General features: G+C 36.6%; 1 protein-coding gene and 1 long non-coding RNA gene across 4 annotated transcripts; one reads left to right on the forward strand and one right to left on the reverse strand.

Moving 5' to 3' along the window:
* Positions 1–577: 577 nt before the first annotated feature.
* On the forward strand, positions 578–9,501 carry LOC105162374 (uncharacterized). The gene is made up of 13 exons (XM_088880872.1): positions 578–1,177; positions 2,150–2,225; positions 2,329–2,382; positions 2,469–2,536; positions 2,659–2,761; positions 2,925–3,124; positions 3,265–3,323; positions 4,961–5,119; positions 5,775–5,864; positions 5,986–6,115; positions 8,095–8,180; positions 8,994–9,116; positions 9,202–9,501. The coding sequence occupies exons 4-8, from the start codon at positions 2,529–2,531 to the stop codon at positions 4,996–4,998; spliced, it is 408 nt and encodes a 135-aa protein (XP_088736998.1). The 5' UTR covers positions 578–1,177; positions 2,150–2,225; positions 2,329–2,382; positions 2,469–2,528; the 3' UTR covers positions 4,999–5,119; positions 5,775–5,864; positions 5,986–6,115; positions 8,095–8,180; positions 8,994–9,116; positions 9,202–9,501.
* A 53-nt stretch (positions 9,502–9,554) lies between these two features.
* LOC148788114 (uncharacterized) lies at positions 9,555–12,612 on the reverse strand. 3 transcript variants are annotated; one of them, XR_016065634.1, is made up of 7 exons: positions 12,544–12,612; positions 11,913–11,984; positions 11,261–11,635; positions 11,160–11,228; positions 10,525–10,600; positions 9,882–10,252; positions 9,555–9,787 (listed from the first exon to the last, which is right to left on the reverse strand). It is a non-coding gene; the product is annotated as an uncharacterized LOC148788114 (long non-coding RNA). The 3 variants fall into 3 exon arrangements; XR_016065632.1 differs by having other exon boundaries at positions 11,909–11,984; XR_016065633.1 differs by lacking the exon at positions 10,525–10,600 and having other exon boundaries at positions 11,909–11,984.
* Positions 12,613–12,654: the final 42 nt, after the last annotated feature.

The following is a 12,654-nucleotide window of genomic DNA, read 5'->3' on the forward strand; positions in this document are numbered from 1 at the left end:
AAAGAAAACAGAAAAAGAGAGGAGTGAGGGGTGGAGAGGTGTATAAAAACACCTTGTTGTCTCTAATTTTTCTTTAGCAAAAGAACATTCTAGCATCTCTTTGAAGGATCTCTCCGCAGTTGAATTTCATAAGTATCTTGTTTAGTTATTGGCTGAATTTCGTGGAAAAATAAGATATAAGATGAATATAAAGAAAACAAACCGATTACATTGGAAGAAAAGCAGCAGAAAACAATCAGTTCGATCAACCTCTATAAATCGTGATTATCTTGAGATATAGAAGTCCAAATTTAGTGATTCTTGCTTCTATGAAAATCTTACGGTGTCTACTAAAACTTATTAGTTTTTTATCAGAAGCTTATTCCATCATTTTAGTGGGTAAATGTAAGAAAACATTTTGTTGCTTTGTTTTTGTAGGAAATCATATAAAATGTGTTTAAAACCTTGTAACTTGAGTTATAGTGGTTTATCTCCACCTAAATAATAATAAATTCAAACTTGAGGATGGAAAAAATAATAAAAAAAGATTATAAGGATTTTACAAAATACAAAAATATCCGTTCCTTCTCTCCCTCCCATCTTTAGTCTTCTTTAGTCTGTTTTGTACAAACTCACAATCAAACCCTCACATATTTTTCTGTCCATATTCAAGAAATCCTCAAATTCCCGCCCACCCATCTTTTGTAAAAATCCTAAAAATCACCTCTCACAGACCCAGCATCAAACCCCTTCGATCCCCGGAAAAAACCCTCAAGATCCAAAGAAAGAAACACCATGTGGTAAGAATCTCGTGATCGCGTCCTCTTCCAAACGCACTTACAGTAACAGACGTGGCTTCCTGGTGGTTCTTTTCATTTTCAATAACAATAATTTGGAATCTGTGCATGGAGCTCCACATCAAGGTAGCCCAAGGGAAGTGTGGAAGTCCTCGCTTTGTGCACACATAGCCTCGGTGAAATTCGAAAGAAAAAAAAACAAAGGAATGAAACCAAGAAAAAAATCTGCACACGTAGCCTCGGCGAATGAGCCACGGTGGAGTGCACCGACGATGGCCGACTCAAGCCGGAGAACATGATGGGGCTTGATGGTGCCCCTATCCAAAGGCAGCACCCACAGGAGAAGCAGCGGCAGAGGTTGGGTACAACACTGAAAAATCGGAAAAAGAAAAAACCCACTGGTAAAAAATCTTCAAAAAACCACTATAATCTTCCTTTCATTTCATTTCGTGAATTTTCGGTGAAGTGGGTTTCTTCGTATGATATACTTTTGGGTCATTGTTGGAGATTATGCTTTGTGAATCATACTTTCTACGTGGGTATTAGTGGTGACTTCATTATATAATTGGTTGGGTAAGGTTTGACCTCATCCATTTGGCAATTTCTTGTAAAGTACGGCTATCATCATAACAAGTAACGAATGTCTTGATTAAGAAACTGTCACTTTTGGTTGTGGTGTGTGTCCACAAGGATTCTTGTTGTTCTTAGTTATATGATAGTCTTCTAAGTTATTGAAGGATAGATGGTTAAGGCTTCGTGTTATTAATTACTTATCGTCTTACTCAATGAAGTCATATGTTCCACGTGAAAGAATGATGAATGCAAGACTAAAACTGTTGTTGTACATATCTGGTCCATTCTTTTGATAGTTAGTTTTAGGATTTTCACCTAGGAGCGAGTTCTGCAATTCAAATATTGTATGTCAGAGGTTTCTTTGTTTCTGCATTCTTTGATAGTTGGCACTTTGACATTCATGTTTCCCTATAGCATAGTAGTCAATGGCTCATGGCACACCATGGCGCATGACACATGGCACGGCACGCGCCTTTGGTAAGGACGGCACTAATGCACAAAAATAATTGATATGTTTATATAATTAGTATTTTTCTAGAGAACAATATAAATAAAGTACATTATATCTGTCAAAAATCAGAAGTAATATAGAAATCAGATTTTCAGTCAAGTACATTGTATTTCCCAAATTTTCAGATTTTCTAGCTGTCATTTTCCTGTAGTAATCGGAGGCTGTCTGGCTTTGATGAGCTGAAAGACTCATTTTTCATTTATGATTTTGGTTAATCTCTTTATGTTCATGAGCTTCACGTGCTTGGTCCATTGTTTTGGAGATTTTGACTGTAAAGCAAATATTGCAGGAAACTTAACCAGTGTATACTATGAGCAGAGCAACCTTGATATGGCAATACTCAACTACAAGCGAGCAATAACTTGGTTCGGATATCATTTCCATATAAAGATCCACTGAATCTTTTTTCTGTATATTTATGATGAACTTTGCTGGTGGTTCTCTTTTTCATGTCCTTTCTATTGCCAGGGCAATGCATTAAAAGATGCTGGGAGAGTAGAGGAATAAATCCACTGTTACCGAGTTAGTGCTTTCTCACTCTTATCCAATTGATTGTTGTGTAATTGGTCTTGTATATTTACTGATTCTCATTTTGTTTGTTTATGAAGCAATGCCTGTCTCTTCAACCCAGTCACCCTCAAGCTCTAACTAATCTTGGAAATATTTATATGGAGTGGTATGTTTAATATCAGAGTACCTTGTTGAGGAAATTTATGTCTTTATGCCAACAGGCTTCCTTTTTCTGTATTACCGTTAGCTTGTTTATGATTGTGAAATCTTTCTTTTAATCCTTTAAAGGAACATGACGAGTGCTGCAGCTCAGTGCTACAAGGCAACACTAGCTGTTACAACAGGACTTTCTGCCCCTCTTAATAACTTAGCTGTAATACACAAGCAGCAGGTATTATGTTTGTCTTTTTGCCTCAAATGCTGAGCAGCAATGTGAAGTTAAAGGAACTCAAGTAGTTCTGTATAACAAGGATCAGTGCCATGATTGTCATTTAATTTTCACTTGCTTTTTAACATCTGGTGGTAAGAAACTGTTGTCTCTGATGCATTTACAGGGTAATTATGCGGATGCAATATCTTGCTACAATGTGGTCCTCAGGATTGATCCATTGGCAGCTGATGGCAGATACTTCACTAAAGAGAAGTTCAAAGCATATGTTATTGTCTATAACCATCCAAAGGCAATCACAGTGTGCTATGTGAAGGTCAATGAAGATGATAAAACTGATGCTGCAAGGATGTGCTTGTACCTAAGGCAGGCTCTTATTTTTCTCTCTCCTTTCCTCCCCTTCTCTCTATGACATTATTTTTCCAAGTAGATTGGAACCTTATGTGTAGTTCATTGATAAAAGCTTGTTCTGAATTTTCACTAATTTCACTACTTGTGCTTGCTAGGTGGGGAAACTTATTGGCTGTAGCCAAAGAGAAGAGAATTATGACGTTCTCAAGCAAAGGTAAGAAAAACTTTGTTAACACTATAGCTTCATCTCTATAGGCACTCGCGGACTCCCTGGCTGAAGTTTGGGATTCTGTCATACTTGAAACAATAGTAATTTTATATAGCTAGATCTACTTCTGAACCGAAGGAAATTGCATAGTAATTTTATATAGCTAGATTAACTGCATGAAATTGCATAGAGCCTAGCTCCTCTGTTTCTCTTGTCCTTCTTACAACATATAAACTTGTGTAGTCCTTTAACCTATATAATTTAGTTGAAATTGAATAAGCCATGATACACTTGAACTCCTTTCCGTGATATACTACCCTTTATTGTCAGGGATTCAGGTCCACTAAGTGTCGATGCACAGTCACATTTCCTTCTCATACCTCTTACTCCAGTTCCCTCATGCCCTCATATTTTAAGATTGTAATTTATTCACTTTGGAACAGTCTAAGTTTCCATGGGTAAAATGGATGACCTTGTATGCATTTTAGGGGTCTAGTAACATGGGAAGAGTACATTGTAACTTCTCTGATGTATCATGCATGGTAGCAAACATTTTTTTGTACAAGGCTTTAGAAGTAAACCCTGTTTGTGATTTATTTATTTAAAATTGCCGAATAACACACAATACACTAATTCCTCATATGAACATGCAGTAGTAGAGGTTGAGGAATTGCAAACTTATCTATTTGTCATTTCCCGCTTTCATTTTCATTTCTGGTCCAGTTGTTAGCAATTATTTTTCGGGGGGGGGGGGGGAATGAGCACAATGAAGGTTTAGGAAGGAAGAGGGGTTTAAATAGAGTTTTTACATAAACCTCATTGAAGATTGATGTAATTACAGAAAGGCCATCTAAACTCTCCCTTTAAGTTTGACATAATTATGAGAAAGAACCTCTAGGGATAGTTTGGACACTCAATTCGATATTTTGGTTATTTTTTCCTTTTCTTTGGATGAGTAATTCACGTCAAGGTCATTTCAAATGAAATCATCAGCTTTTGGTGCAGTCTTTGACCGGGGGTGTTGGTGTAATTATTAAATAATGAGTCTTTCTAAATTATGGCAAGCCTTAGGGTTGTTTAATTAATTTTCATTTATAACTTGGTATGTCTTGATTTGTTGTGTAGGACCAAATATACACCTCTTAAAACAAGTCCTTGACAAAGTAGGTATAGCTGAGGTAGGAATGTCATCTGATTTCTAGTCGAACAAAGAGATGCAATTGATAATGCCATATTTACTAGTCAATTAAATGAGATATAGTTTTTGGGATCCCAAGCTACGTCAGTGAACAGCAGTTGGGAAAGTCAGGAACTTGTATTATGGACAAAGCTAGAGGAAGAGATCTACCCAAAATCATCTGGCATGAGGTACTTTAGGATTTGAGTCTTTGTGGCTTAACTTTGGAATGGTCCTTGATCTCATGAGTGGAAAGAGGATTCGTACAGCGGACTGATGTTAGTTTGGGATGAGGCTGGGGCAAGGCTTTATTGAGTTGAAATTTAAACAATAATAATGCAAAAGTTTTTCCTTCATATAAAAAGATACAGCTTTTGCTTTGCTGTAACTTCAGTGTGCTTTATAAGAATGTTAAGTATACAATAATTGCTGACATTGCTTCTTTGATTGAAAAACAATTTGACAGGTAAAAGAAGGAAAAGAGAAGGCTATGGCTATGCTTAGTCCGTACCGCCTGCTGCCACACATAATCAGATGATTGAAGGCAGTGGCCATCCTCAAGAAACTTATGACTGTGCGGGAACCTTTTGTCGCCCTTTTGGAGTTTGTTAGTGAAATTTATCAGGTCTGCATGCTATTTCCTCTTCCAAATGCCACATGTGAATTTCTAAGCGAGCCATTTTCCAACATGTGAAGTGGTATCTTTTGTGCATGAATTATTTGTAACTGGTCAATTTTTAGCTAATACAGAAGTTTCCATAAACCGATAAGCGGCTGAAGGTGGAGACTGAAAAAGTTGTTGTGACTGCACGTAATTACTGGCCATATTTTCATTGTTTTGAGACATTTCTCTTAATTTACTGAGTGATCATGCCATCATGGGTGTCAAAGTTCTCAACTTGATTTCTACCGTATCGCTTCCATTTCATTCATGATATTGCCTTGATGTGGCCCTAATGTGCCGTTCTCATATTTACATTATACCCGACCTGTTAATACACTGATGTTGGGTCATGTGGAAACTGTTTGGCGATGCTGTCACCACATTTTGGTTTTGCAAAGCTAATGTTTATTCCCGAAAATTATAATATATGTATTTTTTTAGGTCATTTTGATCGGATCCTAGTCAATAATCTTCCTGTTTGGTTTGATTAGATCTTGGTCATAGAATCTTCCTGCTAGTCAATAATCTTCCTGTCAAGTTCCAAAACGTGCGGGTGTGTTGCCATATCTCTGCATTTGACAATTGATTTGTATTTGAATGTTTTTCGACCACATAGGTGAGCAAGCTTGTGGACGTGTGTAAGGGAAGTTCGGAGGAATGTTCGCGGAAGGTGGTAGGGCTTCAGGGAGTCATCAAGGCTTTAGAAGTAAGCCTTTGTTTATGCGTACTCCTAAGAACACATGTGCATACACTAATTCCTCTTATGAACATGCAATAGTTTTGGTTGAGGAATTGCAAACTTATTTGTTTGTCTTCATGCATCGTAGCTACCAAGGAATGTGTATGAGGTGGCAACGAGGAGGAATACGACAGCTATGTTGGAGGCTGGGGCTTTGAAAACAATGACAGAGCTGATGATTAAGGAAAGTACAAAGTCTTTGCAAAGTGATAATGGTGGTAAAGTTTTCTTGGCTTCCACTTTTCATTTCATTCATTAGATATGTTTCCTTTTATGTATGGGTATTGTTACCTTAAAATCTTGATATTCATCATTGGCACCATAGTGCAAAGGTACTTTTCTTAGATCTAGCAAGTTTGTTCTTTTGAAAAATATTCTCGGATGGTTTTTCAGTGGTTTTCCAATTGATTTTCTACTGTGGGTGTTTCTTATCCTTTTCTATTTAGGTGTACTTCAGTGTAATTTCATTCAGGTAAACAATATGTCTTCCTCTTAATGGTATATCAAGTTTTGTGAGACATGTTTGATTGTCGAAATGTCAATATTATTGTTTAGCATTTTGGGGTGAGACTCTTGGTTCAATTGAAATTACATGGAAGTTCTCATCCAATGATGTGAAGGACCGAATAAACTATTTCAGATGTAATGAATTCCACCTTTTTAAGTTGTCATTTGTCTTCTTTTGTATTATCGAACTACTATATTTTTTCGAGTTTATCGGGAATGACACATGGTAATTTGATGAATAAATGTGATTTAGGAAGCATAAGATTGAGACATGAGTTTGCACTGCGTTATGTGATTGTTGCTTTGAGTAAATGTGGAGTAGTTGAGGCCTAATTTCATGCATTTTGAATTGCTTTGAAATAGAGTTGGAATGTCTCTGCTTCCACTCAATCATAGGAGTTCTTGTGAAATCATATTTGTTTGCCAAAACGCTGCCCAATTGATCCTTATAAGCCTAACATGGACATGCATCATTTTCAAAAATTCAAAGGCCCTTCCCCTTAGAAATTTCTTTTACCATGAAAAAAAAGAAGAAAGAATAGCAAGAAAAAGGAAGACTACATCTACTCCGCTGGTTTAGGTCACTTAGTAACTGGGTAACTTCATCACAAATGTTGTTATTCATGTAAAACGGTGACTAGAGCCATGAGTATGCAAAGCACTTTAGATAAAACGTGTTTTGGTTGAGTAACTGGGTGCCTTCACCACAAGTGTTGTCATTCGCGTCAAAAGACTGAAATACGACGTTTTTTGGTTGAGTAACCGGGTGCCTTCATTACAAGTGTTGTCATTCGCGTCAAAAGACCGAAATACGGCCTAAAGAACATAGGTCACGAGCAAAAACAAAGAAAAAAAGAAAGGAAATAAAAGCCGTGACAAAACAAAAGGGGAAGAAAAAAGGGAAAAAAATCATTAATGGCCAAAGAAAAGAAAGAACAACAAAAGTCGTCCCAACTTAGGCAAATAAGGAGATGAAGGGTATTGTGTTGAAGCGACGAGTATGGTGACATTTAGAAACTTATGATTGGACATCGTTTTTGCCAATAACGTTTCCAGTTTTGGCTGGATAAGATCTTTCATACAGCAGCATATCAGGTTGGTGATTAATCTTTCTGCAAGCTAATTTGACACCAGCAGTGGTATTGCAAGCTCGTTTATTTAATTTTAATCAGGCTCTTGACTGGAATGCAAACTTCCTGGTTTCCTGAATCAGGACTAGTCCTATACTGATGTTGTGTCTAACCCCATTTGTTCTCTGTGGATGAATTCTTTATTTATTGAGTGATTATAAGATTGTGTCCTTCCTTAATGCTCTATAAAATCCGTGCAGTATGTAATATTGTTTTGGGCTTCTACTTCTTTTCTTTTGGGTTTAGCCATCTTTACTTCAGAGCATGTCATTTTCTGTTCTTGCTGCTTCACTAATTGCTTGCCTTGATATACCACCAAACAGAACCACCCGTATAGAGATAGTTATTGTGAAAATTTTAATCCAATCTAAATAAATACATTCGTCTTGGTTTGCTGCCAGTGATTTGTGATGAACAGCTGGATGATTTCTCTCTCATGCTTGAATGTGATAAATGAAGTGATTCTAAAAGAGCTAGGATATGAGGGGTGCTCAACGTTTTTCTGGGCTTCTCTTTGTAGGAACTGACGTAAATGATCTGACAGCATTTGCTTCCTGCAGGCTCTAAAGACATCAAAGACATACTTTCTGCTTTGAAAGAGAGTGCTGCGGAACTCATTGGGGGTTAGGACTCCTTGATGCATCAGGTCCGTATCTTCTTATCTTGTTCTGTATTTTATAGTGCACCTTAGTTGCACTAAGGCATTTCGGAGTTTGGTTATACATTAGGTGCATGCAGTTCAAATGTACTCACATAACATTTATTTCAGTTGTCTATGTATCTCGGAGAGATTATCCTTTTCTTAATCTATACTGATTTAATGCCTTTTCAAGTTTCCCTCGCCCATTACTATGAAGGTGTATATTAAATTTATTTTCTTCCCTTGACTGAGATTTATATATGTTTATTAAAGAAATCGATCCCACTGTACTAATTACATAGGTTAAATACAGTTATATAATGTCAATACAGAGTGAGAAGTGAGACCAAAGAATTGATGGACCCGGTACTCATTTTCTAATAGCGTGGGAACTTCTGTAGGTTCTAGCGTCCATGTGGTATATTCTACTTTATATTTGCTGATGACCATATAGAAAGAATATGTCTTCTTATAGGCTTACCATGAAATTTTGCTTATAGATTTCCTCATGGTATGATTTTTCTGCAATTGTTGACAATATGGTTTAAGGTCATCTGCGATTTATTTTTATATGCAAAAGCACTGTAAGTTTCGTATTTACGTGGAGCATGAATCTGCTAGGGCCAAAAATTCGTTCATAAATAAACTAGTATCTGTGTTGGAAAAATGGAATTTTTTATCTACACTTGCTTGCTTTTTCCTTCCTTTTTCATTTTTGATTCTTGTTTTGGTTAGGAAATTTTGAATGCGTCTTTCCTGTTTATGTCATTTTTCTATTTTGTTAATATTGATAATGCAAAGTTCTCTCTGTTTGTGCAGATAGCATATAGCCTTCTATTCTCTCTTGTCATCGCTTTCATATCAGATGCTTTGAGCACAGTACCGAACAAAGTTTCTGTCTTGTCCCAGGATGCTTCTTTTAGGCGTGAATTTCATGAGATTGTAAGATAAAACCTTACCAATTTGTTTGACACTGTACCTCTGTCTATGACATTATGAACCTTACTGGATCCTGTGCTTCTTCCAGGTGATGGTTGCTGGAAATGATACTGTAGTTGAAGGCTTTGTTGATTGTGTAAGGCTTGCATGGGTTGTACAATTGATTATGGTACAAGACGGAAATGACGCAGACGAGGCACTGACAAGTACTTTGTCTAATGATATGAAAAGTGTTTGCTCATGTTTGGACATCGTTTTTGCCAACAACGTTTCCAGTTTTGGCTGGATAAGATCTTTCATACAGCAGCATATCAGGTTGGTGATTAATCTTTCTGCAAGCTAATTTGACACCAGCAGTGGTATTGCAAGCTCGTTTATTTAATTTTAATCAGGCTCTTGACTGGAATGCAAACTTCCTGGTTTCCTGAAAGAAGAAAGTGGTAAAGAGAGCTGAGGGCAGTGCATCGGAAGTTGGTCTCGTATTTTAGGAAAAATAAACTACAAGGAAAGAAAGCAACAGAAAAAGTTCTATGGAGCTAGTTACCCAATGCATACAACAGAATGAAATATTCCATAAGACATCAAAGATCAAATGTACCAAATACCTGCCCTTTCTTGGTGGTAAGTTGCAAGACTAATGTTGCTGGCTTTATTTCCCCACAGTTGGCTCACCACTAAAGATAACAACAAAAAGCTATGAGATCTATTAGCGATATGGAAACAAATAAGTTCACATGATTAAAGAAAAATTGGGAACGAGTCACGTACGCCTTATCAAGGATATGTATGGATATATCATTCACCCCTTCTTCTCAAACTTGTAATTTAATAAACTCCACAAATGCAATCGGATCAAGAAACTCAAATTTGGGAGATTCTCCAATGCGAAAGGGGATTCCAGCAATGGAGAAAGCTCGACATTTCCCACCACCACTTACGTTATCAAAACTCGGTGGGGATTGCTTTTCTATCTCTTTTTTTTTTTTTGCCGAATAATGCTCTCTTTTTCTTTTTTTTTCTTTTTGTTCTTTTTTTGTTTTTCTTTCTCTTTTTGTTCTTTTTCTTCGGATTTTCTTTTTGGCGTTCGAATTCTCTTAAGCTTATCCCCCATTGCATCTTTAGAAATCCGTTCTTGTAATCTGAAAAAAAATAGAAGACAAGACAACCATGTAAGAAACCCATAAACCTAAGAAGAGAATAATGTCCTTCGAAGAACTAATTAACATTCATAGCTCTAATTCTAAAGACTAAAGTGTCATTAGTCCATTTATTTTTGAGCAACTTCAATGAGAAATAAGCAAATATTGTATCCAGCTCACGGCAGTAAACTACAGTAGAAACCCCCGTTACATATAAACTAGAAATTCTACAAAATAAACAAAGCTTCTGTAACTTAATGTTTTCGACATACCCGCTTGATATTCCACCACCTGCATAAATTCCTCCACTTTTATGCTCAACAATGTTCATGGTCAAATCAACTTTGCCTGCATTAACGAAATTACAATAAACCAATAGATCCAGGTGGACACTGCCGTTAATATTTAACCACATTTACCAAAAACATTGAAGTAGCATCAAAAACCATTTACCAACAACCGGCTCACGAATAATACTAACGCCGTCCGCAATACCATAGCTAGGACATAACCCACATCACTTTTCCACTAAATCATACAATAGACCTTCATAAGACAAATAGCTCAATCGAGTTCACAACGAGCAAACTTTAAACATGAGATAGTAAACTAATCTACCAATGCCAATTTGTGCTATTCCTTTTATTGCATTTTGCAACCGTTGCTTATGAAACAAGTTGTATAATGGCCTCGTTATTTATCACTATCCCAACAACTCACAACTTCTTTCAAGAAGAAAGTGGTAAAGAGAGCTGAGGGCAGTGCATCGGAAGTTGGTCTGGTATTTTAGAAAAAATAAACTACAAGGAAAGAAAGCAACAGAAAAAGTTCTATGGAGCTAGTTACCCAATGCATACAACAGAATGAAATATTCCATAAGACATCAAAGATCAAATGCACGAAATACCTGCCCTTTCTTGGTGGTAAGTTGCAAGACTAATGTTGCTGGCTTTATTTCCCCACAGTTGGCTCACCACTAAAAAGAAAAAATGGGAACGAGTCACGTACGTCTTATCAAGGATATGTATGGATATATCATTCACCCCTTCTTCTCAAACTTGTAATTTAATAATCTCCACAAATGCAATCGGATCAAGAAACTCAAATTTGGGAGATACTCCAATGCGCAAGGGGATTCCAGCAATGGAGAAAGCTCGACATTTCCCACAACCACTTACGTTATCAAAACTCGGTGGGGATTGCTTTTCTATCTCTTTTTTTTTTTTTTTTGCCGAATACTGCTCTCTTTTTCTTTTTTTTTTCTTTTTGTTCTTTTTTTGTTTTTCTTACTCTTTTTGTTCTTTTTCTTCGGATTTTCTTTATGGCGTTCGAATTCTCTTAAGCTTATCCCCCATTGCATCTTTAGAAATCCGTTCTTGTAATCTGAAAAAAAAATAGAAGACAAGACAACCATGTAAGAAACCCATAAACCTAAGAAGAGAATAATGTCCTTTGAAGAACTAATTAACATTCATAGCTCTAATTCTAAACACTAAAGTGTCATTAGTCCATTTATTTTTGAGCAACTTCAATGAGAAATAAACAAATATTGCATCCAGCTCACGGCAGTAAACTACAGTAGAAACCCCCGTTACATATAAACTAGAAATTCTACAAAATAAACAAAGCTTCTGTAACTTAATGTTTTCGACATACCCACTTGATATTCCACCACCTGCATAAATTCCTCCACTTTTATGCTCAACAATGTTCATGGTCAAATCAACTTTGCCTGCATTGACGAAATTACAATAAACCAATAGATCGAGGTGGACACTACCGTTAATATTTAACCACATTTACCAAAAACATTGAAGTAGCATCAAAAACCATTTAACAACAGCCGGCTCACGAATAATACTAACGCCGTCCGTAATACCATAGCTAGGACATAACCCACATCACTTTTCCACTAAATCATACAATAGACCTTCATAAGACAAATAGCTCAATCGAGTTCACAACGAGCAAACTTTAAACATGAGATAGTAAACTAATCTACCAATGCCAATTTGTGCTATTCCTTTTATTGCATTTTGCAACCGTTGCTTATGAAACAAGTTGTATAATGGCCTGGTTATTTATCACTATCCCAACAACTCACAACTTCTTTCAAGAAGAAAGTGGTAAAGAGAGCTGAGGGCAGTGCATCGGAAGTTGGTCTCGTATTTTAGGAAAAATAAACTACAAGGAAAGAAAGCAACAGAAAAAGTTCAATGGAGCTAGTTACCCAATGCATACAACAGAATGAAATATTCCATAAGACATCAAAGATCAAATGTACCAAATACCTGCCCTTTCTTGGTGGTAAGTTGCATGACTAATGTTGCTGGCTTTATTTCCCCACAGTTGGCTCACCACTAAAGATAACAACAAAAAGCTATGAGATCTGTTAGCGATAT

Source organism: Sesamum indicum, linkage group LG5, assembly GCF_026168435.1.
Source record: "Sesamum indicum cultivar Baizhima isolate 11 linkage group LG5, ASM2616843v1, whole genome shotgun sequence".
In the NCBI taxonomy this organism is placed as follows: Eukaryota; Viridiplantae; Streptophyta; class Magnoliopsida; order Lamiales; family Pedaliaceae; genus Sesamum; species Sesamum indicum.